This window comes from Budorcas taxicolor, chromosome 6 (genome assembly GCF_023091745.1).
Source record: "Budorcas taxicolor isolate Tak-1 chromosome 6, Takin1.1, whole genome shotgun sequence".
Taxonomy (NCBI): domain Eukaryota; kingdom Metazoa; phylum Chordata; class Mammalia; order Artiodactyla; family Bovidae; genus Budorcas; species Budorcas taxicolor.
In genome coordinates, this window is record NC_068915.1 from 59,400,840 (window position 1) to 59,414,446 (window position 13,607).

A 13,607-nucleotide genomic window follows, 5' to 3' on the forward strand; every position below is an offset into this window, starting at 1 on the left:
AGAGGTTAAAGCATCTGCCTGGAATGTGGGAGACCTGGGTTCGATCCCTGGGTTGGGAAGATCCCCTGGAGAAGGAAATGGCAACCCACTCCAGTACTCTTGCCTGGAGAATCACATGGAGGGAGGAGCCTGGTAGGCTACAGTTCATGGGGTTGCAAATAGTCGGACATGACTGAGTGACTTCACACACACCTTCACAAACAGTGAGTCAGGTACTAGTAATGGCTAGAACCAAGTCTCCTAATTCAAAGAAAAGAGAATCAATAAATGCTAGTTAGTAACCCCAAATGGAAAGATTTATAACTGATAAACTGGAAAAATGATTAGTACAAGGTAAAAGTATTCTCAGAAGTTTACAATTGAAAATCATTAAAATTAGTGAAATGTATGAAATTATGCAAACAATTAATCAAAGACAATAGATGTCAATGCTTGTGATGCTAGTCTGCATATATTTTACATATTATTACTAACTTTCGCACTCATCCACAAGATGTTATACCCATATTAAAGTTAAAAATAAAAACTAAATTAGAGCCAAAACTGGTAACACAGGTGTGTTCTGAAAGCAGATTAGTCTAATGGCAATCTTGCGCTCCTTTCATATATTCTGTTTTCACATATCTCAAGGGAAGGGTTAAGAAAACTCAAAGGCTGATGATAGCTATAGATTTTCTTATGTTCTAGGTTTTCTTTAATGAGAACATACAAGCTAAAAATAAACACAAGATTTCTTTAAAAAAAAAAATTAAAAAAAAAAAAGTTATGAAACAAACCAACGATCAGAAAAGGAGCCTGTCTTTCTTTCAACTTGAATGATACCTGATATAGGTTCCCTGTATACCTTTTTAGGTCTCGTTGGGGACCCAGAATTTAAACTTACAGCACTGTAGTTTCATATTATATTTTATTTATGAATGAATATAATTCCTAGTTTACCTGATGGCTTCTGAATCAATGTGCACAGGTGCAATTCTTTCCAACAGAAATTTGACCATCTCTAGAAAAGGATTTGTTGGCTGCTTAGGGTTGGCAAGTTTCCGGGCTATTTCTCTCTATAGGAAGGAAAAGAGTTTCACTCTAAGTATCATCCTTTCATGTTTTTCAAAATAAAAATGATCCTAGGCATCAAAAGCATTTAAGGATTCAATACCATCAGATGTAAAAAAGAAAAAAAAACTTTCTCTGCTTTATACCCTAACTAAAATGATATATTCATTAGGCAAGCTCTAGAAAATCTAGATTGTAGAGGGAAAAAAGGGGGGTAACATGGTATGATTTATGCCTTTTGTCATATTTCTCCCATGAAATTACTACATAGTAGACAATCTTAAATGCTATATATTTTTACAACTGATATGCATTTATTTATTTAATGGCTGCATTAGGTCTTAGTTGCAGCATGTGGGATCTAGTTCCCTGACCAGGGATCAAACCTGGGCCTCTGCATAGGGAGTGTAGAGTCTTAACCTCTGGACCACTAGGGAAGTCCCTTTAGTCTCTACTTTTGAAAAAATTAAAACAATTTATACTGTCATGGGCACGTTTCAATGGTATACTTCATAGTCTGAAAAAACTTTTCTTTCGGTCAACAATTTTTTTTTTAAAGAGGAGAAGACTTTTAAGTGTATAAAGTTTTTCAGTTCTGGAAGATCATAGTTGAGTTCAAAAATGGTGACATTATATCAAAGAGCTCCTTTAAGAGAAAAGATATTATTGCTGAAAGTTTCTAAAGAATATAAGGATTTAATGATTGTAAGAGACTGAATCATCCAAAGACAAGGTTAAATTTATAATGTGTTGGGTACTAGAGAAAGAAATTTACATAAATAACAAGGCTTTTCATTGATTATTTCTGATGAATAAGTGAAAATGTTAGTTGAGAAGATAAAGCACATTAAAAGTGCTTTCCAAACTATAAAGCAATGTAACAAATAACAGTCACTCTGTTTATTAGTTTTTTCATGGAAAAAAAAAAATTTAAGGCAATGTGTCCAAGGGGATAAAGGAAACAAATTTCTGTTGTACTTTTAGTGACAAAAAAAATTAATTAGTTAATTTGGCTTTGCTGGGTCTTAGTTGCAACACTCGGGATCTGGTTCCCTAACTAGGGAATGAACCCGGGCCCCCCTGCATCGGTAGCAAGGAGTCTTAGCCACTGGATCACCTGGGAAGTCCCTCAGTGACACAAATTAATTATGAAGGTCATATTAAATTAGATAGCATCCATGGTTGCTATTAGAGTGTAAAACTCCCAAAGACTAAGATTCAGAAGAAAATTTATTAGTCACTATGAAGTGCTTGACTTATTTTGCAAGTAGTAATTTACTCAGCAAAATTTCAGCATTTGAGAAAATAAATATTTTAGTCAGTGCTTATGTCCTTACACACTTTGCTCTATACTACAGATACACATTTAAAATTAATTTTGTATTATCTTTTGAAATCAGACTTACTTTGTGCAAGTCTTCCTAAAGAGGGGATTTTCTCCCACTTGGTATAAAATTTACTTGCTTTAACATAAGATAAAGTCAGTGATTGTTTAACAACAACTATGCCACTGGAAAATTGCTAGGCAAACTATATAGTCAGTATTAAAAAATAGAAGAACTAGGCATTAGAAAAGAATTATGGCATTACATATAAGTACAGGAAAAAGAGTAAATCACATTTAAGCACAGTGATAGCACTATATAAAATATACCAATGTATATAAATAATGATATATTTAAGTAGTTCTTCAAACTACATTTTATGGATATAATATTTAGGTAATCTCTCACAACAATTATTTTTAAAAAGTCTATCTGTCATAATGATAAGTGTAAGCTTATACTGGGGATAAGCAAGAAGCCAAATTAGTATGTGGCAAGTAGGCAGCAACAAATAAACAGTTTCCTTTACACATTCAAAAAAAAAAAAGACTTTCCACATCTCTACTCTCCTGCTTCCTACCATCAAATCACCCTGAGATGTTTTCCTTGCATCTGTTTTGCATATACTTTCTGGATTTGGAAGCTCTTAGATATATTTGTTCTGACAAATAGCAGGAATCACGTTACTATCACTTTTCAAACTCAAGTCCTATTTTTCTCAGACCAGAAAGTACCACTTGATTATTCATTCTTAAGATTTGTATTTCTTGAGCAGTATTCAGTTTGTATGGGTTCTTGCAAACGATGAAATATATAGAAAGAACACTGCCGTGGGTCTATTAAGATCTGGACTCTACCTGAAGCTCAGTCACTAGCTGTGAAACACTGGACGAGAGACTTCACCTCTTTAAAACGTAATCTTTATCTGTAAAATGAAGTGGTTAAACCAATTATCTCTATGGTATTTTTCAAGCCATTTCATTCTATGATCCAATTATATTAGTAGATACCCAGCAGAACACAGTATTCTGGAACTGGAATTCTAAATATCAAAGAAGTAAATGAAACCTTTAAATGTTTTCAGTAAACCATCCTGTTCAGAAGTGCAAAGACAAGGTTATTTTGGGCACTTGTGACATTCACATCCCTAGGTACAATGGAAGAATCCATTGCTCTCTTCCCTAAACTGGCTTCCTCCCACCTCTTCCTAATTACTACTCTTTTAAGATCCACTTAAAGACCCTATATGCCTACTAGACTGAGGGAAAAAAAAAACATATTCCATGCTCCCAAATGATTTTGTATATACATCTGTTTATAGTCCTTATCCCTAATCACATATTTAAATAATTATCTTTTTAGAGCAGTTAGACATAAATAACTGAAATGATTTTCTTTCTCTTATTCATCTGTACAAGCACAATGTTTGTCATATATGTGTAATACTGTATTGTGTTATTTATGTGTAATACTGTCATATATGTGAAATAGAAATTTATTAATATTAGGTAGGATACCTATATCCATATCTATCCATATCCTCTTAACAATCCTGTGAAGTTGCTAACATTTAGAGATGAAAAAAATGAGTCTCAAAAATACTAAACAACTTGCTAAAGGTCACACCAGTAGTAAATGGTAAAGATGAAATTACAAACTGTCTCATAAAATAGTAAATAAATGAATGAATTTTTCCTTGGGTATTTGTCAACAATTGGTTTTCTATAAAATAGTCTAAAAATAGAATGAAGACAAAAAGCCTAAACAGGAATTACCTTGTTTATAAATGTGTATATGGCAACTTAACTATTGCTGATATACTGACAAGGGTTTTTCCTGTGCTGATACATGGGAGAATACACACACACACTAGAAAATTCTTATTTATCTAATAAATGTCTGCTAAATACAAAGCATTTTATCTTGCTCAATTCCTAGGACCAATCTCCCCGGCTTACTTCTCTAGTGTTTTTCCTGGAATTTTGACAGGTAAAGAGAACTAAGTATATCTGACCACAGATATACTCCTAGGTGATTCAGAGCTCACAATATTGCTACATTCACACAAATAAAATAATTTATGTAAAGCAGATTTTAATGAAATCTAAGTTTCTATAAGCAAAGCTAGAAGAACAAATACAGAAGTATAATTTACTAACCACACAAACATCTGCCTGTTTGCACGAACAGGTTGGACTGATTAACAACTCCAACTGAGACCGCAGTTTCTCATCATCACCGAGAACTTGGTTAAATTTCTTCACAAAATCTTGTGCTTTCCCAGGATCAGGCAAATTCTCTAGAAGATTAAAAGAGAATCAATACTGCAAAAGAAAAACTACTAAACTAAAAACCAAGCTGTCTTAAAAAATACTGCTGTCCTACCAAAAGATAAGACTATATGGGTCTTAGAAATAAAATTATTAAGGATTATTTTTTCCTACTAATTAAGTATTAAGCTGATAGTTCCACTGGGTAAATTATTTGATGTCTGCTATATACCTACAGAGTCAATAAACATACTCACTTGCTATGGTCATCAGTTTTCCAAACATAGCTGAACAGTTAGCTTCTGACTGAAATTTAAAACAGAAACAAATGATGTCATACGTGCTAACAAAATTTCATTAAGAAAACCTACAGTCAGTTTTGTACATTTTCTTAAGCTAAAAAAATCCATCACAATATACCCAGTAGGAAATGGCTTACCATATCTACAGCCTATGTAGATAACAAACAACCATGGAGTAACAACTATCAAACTAGCGCAAACAGAAGGAGAGGACATGCCAGCAGGAAGATATTTTAAAAATTTTGAAAGTTATATAACTTTCATAGGGAAATTATCTTGTCAGAAAACAGAACAGAAAATAATGAAAACAATTATCATATCAAAATTACTGTGAAACTATACACCAAAGAAAATTAACTAAAAATGTGTAAAGTAGAAAAAATTTCTTTCTGAATAGTTCTACTAGCTATTCTGTGGCCCATTAATTAATGTATCACCTTCCTTCCTACGGCCCTTTCCTCCATTACAAGAGTACTATTTTATTAATGAATCTGTATGATCCCATGGACTTCCCGCTTTTGTTAAAGTTTTGTTGGATCACAATCATGCCCATTCATTTACTAACTATCTGTGACTGTTTCTGTACCACAGAGGCAGAGATAAGCAATTCGAGAGACTGTATGGTCATTTATCAAAAAGAAAAGACAACACTTGCGTTAGGCATCCATGGCCACTGAGGGGGTCTCTGTGCTAAGTACACCTACTCTAGCAAATATGTTTAGAAGCATTTATAAGAGATTATTTATGTTTCTTTTTTCAACCTTCAGAAAATGCTGGGCAGCATTTCTTTGTTAATTTGACTTTGGAATATTCAAAGGATGGATATCTGATTTGATACTGATGCTACAATGACAGACCAAAAGTCAAAGAGGAAAAAAGTTTGACTTCTAATATAACTTTATACTGAGGTTTAATTCTAATTATTTAAAAACTGATTAACTATAAATTCTTAGTGTCAAAATACTTGATATACTAGAAAACACCATTTCTGTGCTCATGGTGAAAAATATTTTTTTTATATTCATGTGAAATGCAAATTTATCTTGGATAACCACAGAAACTGACATCTGGAAAATAAAACAGCTGAGATACTTTTGCTTGCTTCATTATACAGAAAAATTAACAATGACTAAAACTGTGAATTTAAACAAATCATGAACCTACTGTAGGCTGCTTGTGCAAATCCAACAGTTCTCGTACATGACTTCTAAGCATGTTCTGACACTTCCACATTTCATTGAGAGCTCTGTAAATAAAGTTATAAATATGAAAAATATACATAATATAACAATACTGGTAATTATTCAACTTTACTACTTTTCTCACTGCATGGTGTAGATACACCATTCTTCTACATCTACCTAAAATTTAAAGCTTCAGAAAATTTACTTATTAGGATTAAGATAGTTTGGTTTAAAATAGTAAACTTAAGGCTTCTTATGAAAGAACATATTTGAGAAGTTTTCAAGGATGAATAGGATCTTGCCAGGTAAACTGAAGGAATTCAAAGACATTCTAAGCAGAGGTAGCCAGAAAGTTCTGCTACAAACAGAGAGAAAAATGTCATTAAAGTACATGGCACACACAGGGACGTGAAAAAAATTTATAGGCTTGGAGCACAGAACGTGAGTGGCGGAGCGTAAGGAAGCTGGAAAGTACTGTAGAAAAGGATCAGATCATGAAAGGCCAGGCTAAGGAAGTATGCAGGAAATAGTGCAGATGACTTCAAAAATGAATTTCTTAGAAATGATGTGGATTCAAAACATGCCAAATTTAAATTGAGTTTCTTTACTCTAGATTATTTTCTCTCCGTGATAGCAGATTTTCTTCTCTTACAAACCCACTCTGTAATTTCAGGTGCTCAAAATTAGTTTATTTCTGAGTACTCTTGGCCAAATGTAAACAGAGATCAAGACCCGTGGCCTGGAATTTACTATCTACAGTGAACGTTATGAACTACTTGCAAATCCTTAAAATGATGGCTGACGTTTTCTAATAGGGTATGTTACTCTGTGGACTTTCTGCTGAAAACACAGAATCTCAATCCAATAATGAGGAAACACTGAATGAACCCGAACTGAAAGAACATTCTATGAAATAACTGACCAATGTTGTTTTTATGCAACATTGTTCTGAAAACTGTCAAAGTTATAAAAGACACAAACTGAGAAACGGTTCTAAATTAAAAAAGACTAGAGACATGATAATTAGACATGCAACATGTAATCCTAGAAAGGGAACAAAAATCCATAAAGGACATTATTTGGACAACTGAGGAAATTTGAATACACATTGGATTATACAGTATTTTATCAATATTAAACCTCCTGACTCTCATGAAAGCACTCTAGTTATATAAAAGAATATCCTTGTAATTAAGGAATACCTATGTATTAGATGTAAAGGAATGCAGTCTCTGCAAATTACTATCTATGGATCAGAAGAAAATACGTATGTAAAGTACGCACAAATGGTAAAGTAAATGGGCAAAAATTAGGAATTTCACTAAATGGGATTTTAAAAGTTGTGTTATTATTTTTGAAACTTGTCTGTTAATTTGAAATTATATGAAATTAAAGGTTATATATATGTAAATGTAATAGCTGAGGTTCTTATTCAGGAGAATCAGAATTCTCAATGAGAGGAGTTACTTACTTTTTTATTTTATTTTATTTTTATTATAATTTCAGCTTTTTTTTTTTCTTTTTCATTTTTTTTTTTAATTTTTAAAATCTTTAATTCTTACATGTGTTCCCAAACATGAACCCCCCTCCCTACTTACTTTTTTAAAAGCTTTATTAAAGTGGAATGCCCACAGATTCTAAGTGGCCTGGGATAGTTAAGGTTTATGGTGGCTGTCTGAACAAAATTATTCATAGTGCCTTCTTTCAATCTCAAAAATACCTGTTTTGACAATCAATCATACAATTATTCTACACAGAAGTGATTTGGACATGTTCTCCTGACAAAGAACCAGTTCTTATTTCTTAGGCTTAGTATGGTAAACCTCCAATAAATGTGATTTAGATCCCAGTCAACAGGTGCACAAAAGATAATTTGGACATGGGGACTTCTCTAAATTCCTGAAACCATATTGCTCAGTTGCCAAATATACCTATGCATATAGGAATATTTTTGCTTTTAACTTACTTGAATTTACATGATAAAAATTTTCTCTATAAATATTTATCTGAGATTCTTGATTCAACTAGAAGAAGCAATAACCCTATCAACAGCAGTTAATTAGAAATGATTAAATAAATAATTGTATAAAGTATTCAAGAATCATTAAAAAAGTAACTTACTTGACAGCATTTGGATCCAAACTAGCATATAAATAATACAAGCATTTCATTCTCTCTTCTGTTTCCAGGTTGTGGGGGACAAGATACTGAGCAAAGATTTTCTCTACCAATAGTCTATGAAGCAAACAAAGAGAAAAAAACCCCAAGTAACAAAATTATTGTTTTTCAGAAGCAAAAGCCATTTTATATTTTAACCACCTCATGCAAAGATACCATACCAATGGTGATACCGATGTGTGCAAATAAATGGAAAAGATCAGTATGGGATCAATGTTTTTCCTTGCAAGTATAGTTATTTTTAAATTTAGAGCTACAGTTGTTACTGTGGCTTTACACTTTGTCAGCCTGAAACATCTGTTCTAAAAGGGTTATGTTATATATTATTCCTAAGCACAGGATGCTAAGCCTGTTCCACCTGGTTAGTCATCATCAGTCTGGAGCTATCAGAAATTATTTAACATTACAAATGAAGCTACGATCAAGAATTACTAATTTTCAAAAAATGTATCAATTTCTTCTGATTACAGTCTGGCTCCTTTCCCATGTTGTCATTTTGTAAAATCAAGGTGATCTTCCTTCATCATCCTGAAAATCAGCTTCTCTCATGCAGATCTGTCTTCACTGCACATTCTAAATTTCTTACCATATTTAAATATCCTCTTGCTAAGCTTATATTTATTATTCAACATCACTGGAATAAGGATTATTATAAGGATTGTAATTATAAAATTATTCTTATTTAATCCTTATTAAATATAAGGACTCTTCATTAGCCAATGAAATACATAATCAATGTCAAAGTAGTCAAACTCAATAAAACACTGTGAAGTATTTTGCAAAAAACAAAATTATAACTGTAATCCAACAGGGAATTATGAGGAACATTCAGAAAAGGAAAACAACATAAGTTCTCATCTCAAGAAAAGAATTTTCTATATATGGGGATGGAAGTTAGACTTATCAGGTGATCATTTGGCAATATATACAAATATAGAATCACTATGCTTATACACTTGAAAGATAATGCTATACGTCAATTATGCCTTAAAAAAACAATTATTATGCTAACTGATAATTCTGACTATAGTCTTATTTAAACATGATATGTCTAAACATGCAGAAAGTGATTTCTGAACTTAGAAACTAAGTATTATGAAAAAAATCAAACAGAAACCATATTAAAAAATTAAAAGCACTTATATATTCATCCATTTTACCAATATATGGAACTCACTTGTCATCGATGCTATTCTGATAATATATATGCAAAAGTTTGTCCTTTATCCAGGTGACTTTCTCTGCAGCTTCCTTTCCTGCTTCACCATGAAGACAGTATTTCTTATAAAGCTGAGCCAGACCCATCATAGCTTCTTTTCTTACTCGCCACTAGAAAATACAAAATTTACTAGATGAGCTAGATACCAAATTTTAGTATAATAACTGGCAAAAATGATGATTTCTTCCAATAGGTTGCAGATTTAGTGTGCATAGATTAGTATAATACTTATTTTCATAAAAGACAAATCACTTAAACAACAATTTTGATTATGTTTCTGTTTAGAAATCAGACTAGTTTCCAAATTATCCAGTGCCAATACTACTAGATCACCTATCAATTTTTTATTTTCTTCAAAGCCAAGCAACAATAAATCTTACAAAAAATCTTATTTGATTCTCTCTAAAAACAAATTTGGCCAAGTTTTAGGAGTGATTAAAAAATAACAGAAAGTGTACAGTTCAGTTTACAAACAAAAGCTGAATCATCTGGAATGTTCTTTCCTAGTTATATTCCTTTTGATATTAACTCAGAATAAGAAGAGCAAAATTGGGGCGGGAGGTTGGAGAGAGGTTCAAGAGGGAAGAGACATATGTATACCTATGGCTGATGCATGTTGATGTATGGCAGAAACCAAAATAATATTGCAAAGCAATTATCCTCCAATTAAAAAGAAAAAAGAGCAAAATTTGGTATCAAAATCTTAGAATTATAAAGTTGGAAAGCACCTTAGTGATAGTCTTAAGTGAATTTTATTACTTTGTAATCAAAAGGGCAAATCAATTACCTAGTCACACCCTACTCCATGAAAGACTCTGGGAGTTAAAGAGATTGGAGGGGTTTAAGAGAAGGGAAGAAAGGTGATCAGAGGAGGGTGGACAGAAAAAGAGATTATAAAAATCTAGAGTCAGAAAGACAAAAGAACAATATAATAATAACCACAAGGTACTTATCTCTAATAAATCAGAGTATACTTATCTTTGGTTTATTTAATACTTTCTTGAAATTTTTCTGGTATACTTTTCTCAATTTTAGATTATTTAGTAGGTGAAATGAAACTGTTCCCATATAGCAAGTAAAAGATGCCTTTTGACATTTCTAACATGAAACCAAAGAATGTAAGCAGCGAAATCGAAGATTTCAATTCATCCCCACTTTTTAGAGAAAACAAAATTTAGAAAGGCTATACTTTAGGTTATTTAATTCATTACACCAAAATAACAGTTCCTAAAACGTCCAGTAGGCGTTATTAAGACCATATCATACAGTCTCAGTTAGCAAGAATCATTTACTCAGCTCATCCTGAAATTATAAACAGATACTGACAGAAGTAGAAGTGAAATATTTCTAAAAGGAAGAAGTAATAAAAATGGCAATACTTGAAATCTGGTTTGGGGGCTGGGGAGGTGGTAATTAACAACTAAGCAATAGGGAGTGTTATTTCATTTAAATTAATGCCAAGGGGAAAAAACTCTTCAGATGGAGAATTAATGACACAGCTCAACAAGTTAAATGGTGTTTATATATCTCTGCCTCCTATGACTATTTCAAAGCAATTTAAAGAATGCATCTTGCTATATATTTCTATAGCAAGATACTGCTTTTCTATCTTGAAATCATAACTAAACTGCATTAGTTTCAGGATGGTAGGAGATTTTTAAAACTGTGCTTCAAATAAAATAGCACACTTTTAAAGGCAACCTTTGTTCAGCCTGCCTTGCCTATATGTCTCTTACGGTTGACACTATTTCTTAGCAACTATTACTGTTCTTAGTACTACTTTTATCAACCCACATTTTAAATTGCATCCACATACAGGAAATTACACAAAGAGTAATGACTAAACATCATTTTCACTCTAAGCTTAGCATAGCAATACGGAAACACCACTTTTACAGGAAGTATGATATTCCAAGATGGGTACTTCTGCAAATGCTAACTATTAAGGAACCAAATGGTGATGATCACTATTCTTCTGAAACTCATCATGTAAGTGAAAAGGTAAAACAAACCTTTAATTTTGCTGCTCGTTTTGTAAAGGTGAGCTAAAAAACCCATACTGAAGATATGAAAAGCTATAGAATCCAATGTATTCGTTTGTAAAAATAATGAAAAGTTTGCCAGAAATACATAAATTTTGAGCTCTTTATATTTGGTTATTGTATTACTTTGACTTTCAAGATAACTTTAAATATAAAATGGTTTCTATTGTATTTTGCTAACAATGTAAACATAGTAAATTAAAAAAGAATAAAATTCCTCAGGTTTTACCCGTTTGTCCAGTGTTCTTTCTCTTACAAAGCCAAGTAGCTGATCATTCACTAAGGCAAGGTCTCTTTTGGCAGCAGTTATTATAGTAACAATAACATCATGACGAATAGCTTCTTCTGGATCATGGGATCGAACTTTCAAATATTCTGAAACAAAAAAAATTAAGCTAAATGTAAGCTATAGTATTCATTATGTTCACAATAACAAAAAAAAACCCTAATGCTTTTATGTCTGTATACTGGAACAATTGTAAAATGAGGCGTAAATTAAAATCATTCAATTTTTGAGGTGGCAAGTACATAGTAACAAAATAAACTATATCATACTATTTGTTACTGAAGAGTTACATGTTAATAAATAATATATCAACTATTATGGAAAAGTCAAATTAATACCTGATTTGAAATCAAAGCAGCACCTGATTTATACAATACATATTAAAAGACTAAAAAAAATACAATAAAAGTTCTTATAGCATTATACAATATAAAATAACATTCTATGACCTCTAAAAAAAATCCTAGATAATTATGATACGAACAAAGTTATTTCCTCTCCTTTGGCAAACACTTTATTTTTGGAAAAATTGATAAAAATTTGGTAAAAAATTTGTTTATTTTTGTTTGTGCTGGGTCCTTGTTGCTGTGCAGGCTTTTCTCCAGTTGCCCACGCAGAGGCTACTCTCTAGTTGTGCAAGCAGAGGCTATTCTCTAGTTGCAATTCTTGGTTCTAATTGTGGTAGCTTCTCCTGTTGTGGAGCATGAGCTATAGGGTCATGGGCTTCAGCAGTTGTGGCATGTGGACTCAGCAGTTGTGGCTCCCAGACTCTGGAGCATAGGTTGAGTAATTGTGGCACACAAGCTTAGCTGTTCTGTGGCATGTAGGATCTTCCTGGTCAGGGATTGACCTGTATCTCCTGTATTGGCATGCGGATTCCTTACCACTGAGCCACCAAGGCAGCCCGGTAAACAGTATTTTGATTGTGGTGGTTTAGTCACTAAGTTGAGTCAGACTCTTGCAATCCCAGGAACAGCAGCCTGCTAGGCTCCTCTGTCCATGGTATTTCCAAGAATACTGGAGTGCACTGACATTTCCTACTCCAGGGGATCTTCCTGATCCAGGGATCGAACATGAGTCTCCTGTACTGCAGGCAGGTTCCTTACTGCTGAGACTCCTTATATTGAGCCTGAAGCCCAAGTATTTTGATAGAAGCAATTTATTTGTTACAACCAAATAAGTAGGTTTAAATGCTTTATTTCAAGTGAAGAATGAGAAATTCTACTAATCTATTTCAGAAGAAATCACTTATCTACTTATTTTAAGGCATGTTACTATACTTAATTATCACAGAGATATAATGATTTGTGCCCAAACTGGAACTCACAGGTAGAGTCTACTTCTTTAAACTATGATTTCAAAAAACTTCAAAGGATTACAATGTGAAGATTTCAAACTTAATTTTATTGTATAAACATGAAATCACTTACTAGTCCATGACTGTTAAGAGATCTGAAACAGTGTGCCAGAGTGAAACCTATTCAGAAACTGAAGTTAAAGTCAAAGGCCACATTTAAAATATATTTGTGTGATTGTGTTCATATTTCAATAGACCAGACACCTTCCTTACCTGTGAGATCCTTTGCTAAATCTGGGTGATTCATTAAACAGTGACTGGCAAATTTCACACTTTCTAATCTCACAGGAACATGAATGTCATTAAATCTATACAGAAAAAGATTGCTAAATATTAGTCGTGAGGCAAAACAACTATTTTCAAATAAGGTACATCAACAGTACATAAGGTATAT

General features: G+C 32.7%; 1 protein-coding gene across 1 annotated transcript in view; it reads right to left on the reverse strand.

Moving 5' to 3' along the window:
- Window positions 1-13,607, reverse strand: part of PDS5A (PDS5 cohesin associated factor A) — a 115,846-nt gene that overhangs the window by 39,698 nt on the left and 62,541 nt on the right. Inside the window, exons 9-16 of the mRNA XM_052641859.1 lie at window positions 13,427-13,521; window positions 11,800-11,945; window positions 9,487-9,638; window positions 8,253-8,366; window positions 6,112-6,193; window positions 4,903-4,951; window positions 4,535-4,674; window positions 940-1,055 (exon numbers count right to left, since the gene is read on the reverse strand). Of these exons, the coding sequence (XP_052497819.1) occupies window positions 940-1,055; window positions 4,535-4,674; window positions 4,903-4,951; window positions 6,112-6,193; window positions 8,253-8,366; window positions 9,487-9,638; window positions 11,800-11,945; window positions 13,427-13,521 (894 nt within the window). The remainder of the gene's footprint in view (window positions 1-939; window positions 1,056-4,534; window positions 4,675-4,902; window positions 4,952-6,111; window positions 6,194-8,252; window positions 8,367-9,486; window positions 9,639-11,799; window positions 11,946-13,426; window positions 13,522-13,607) is intronic.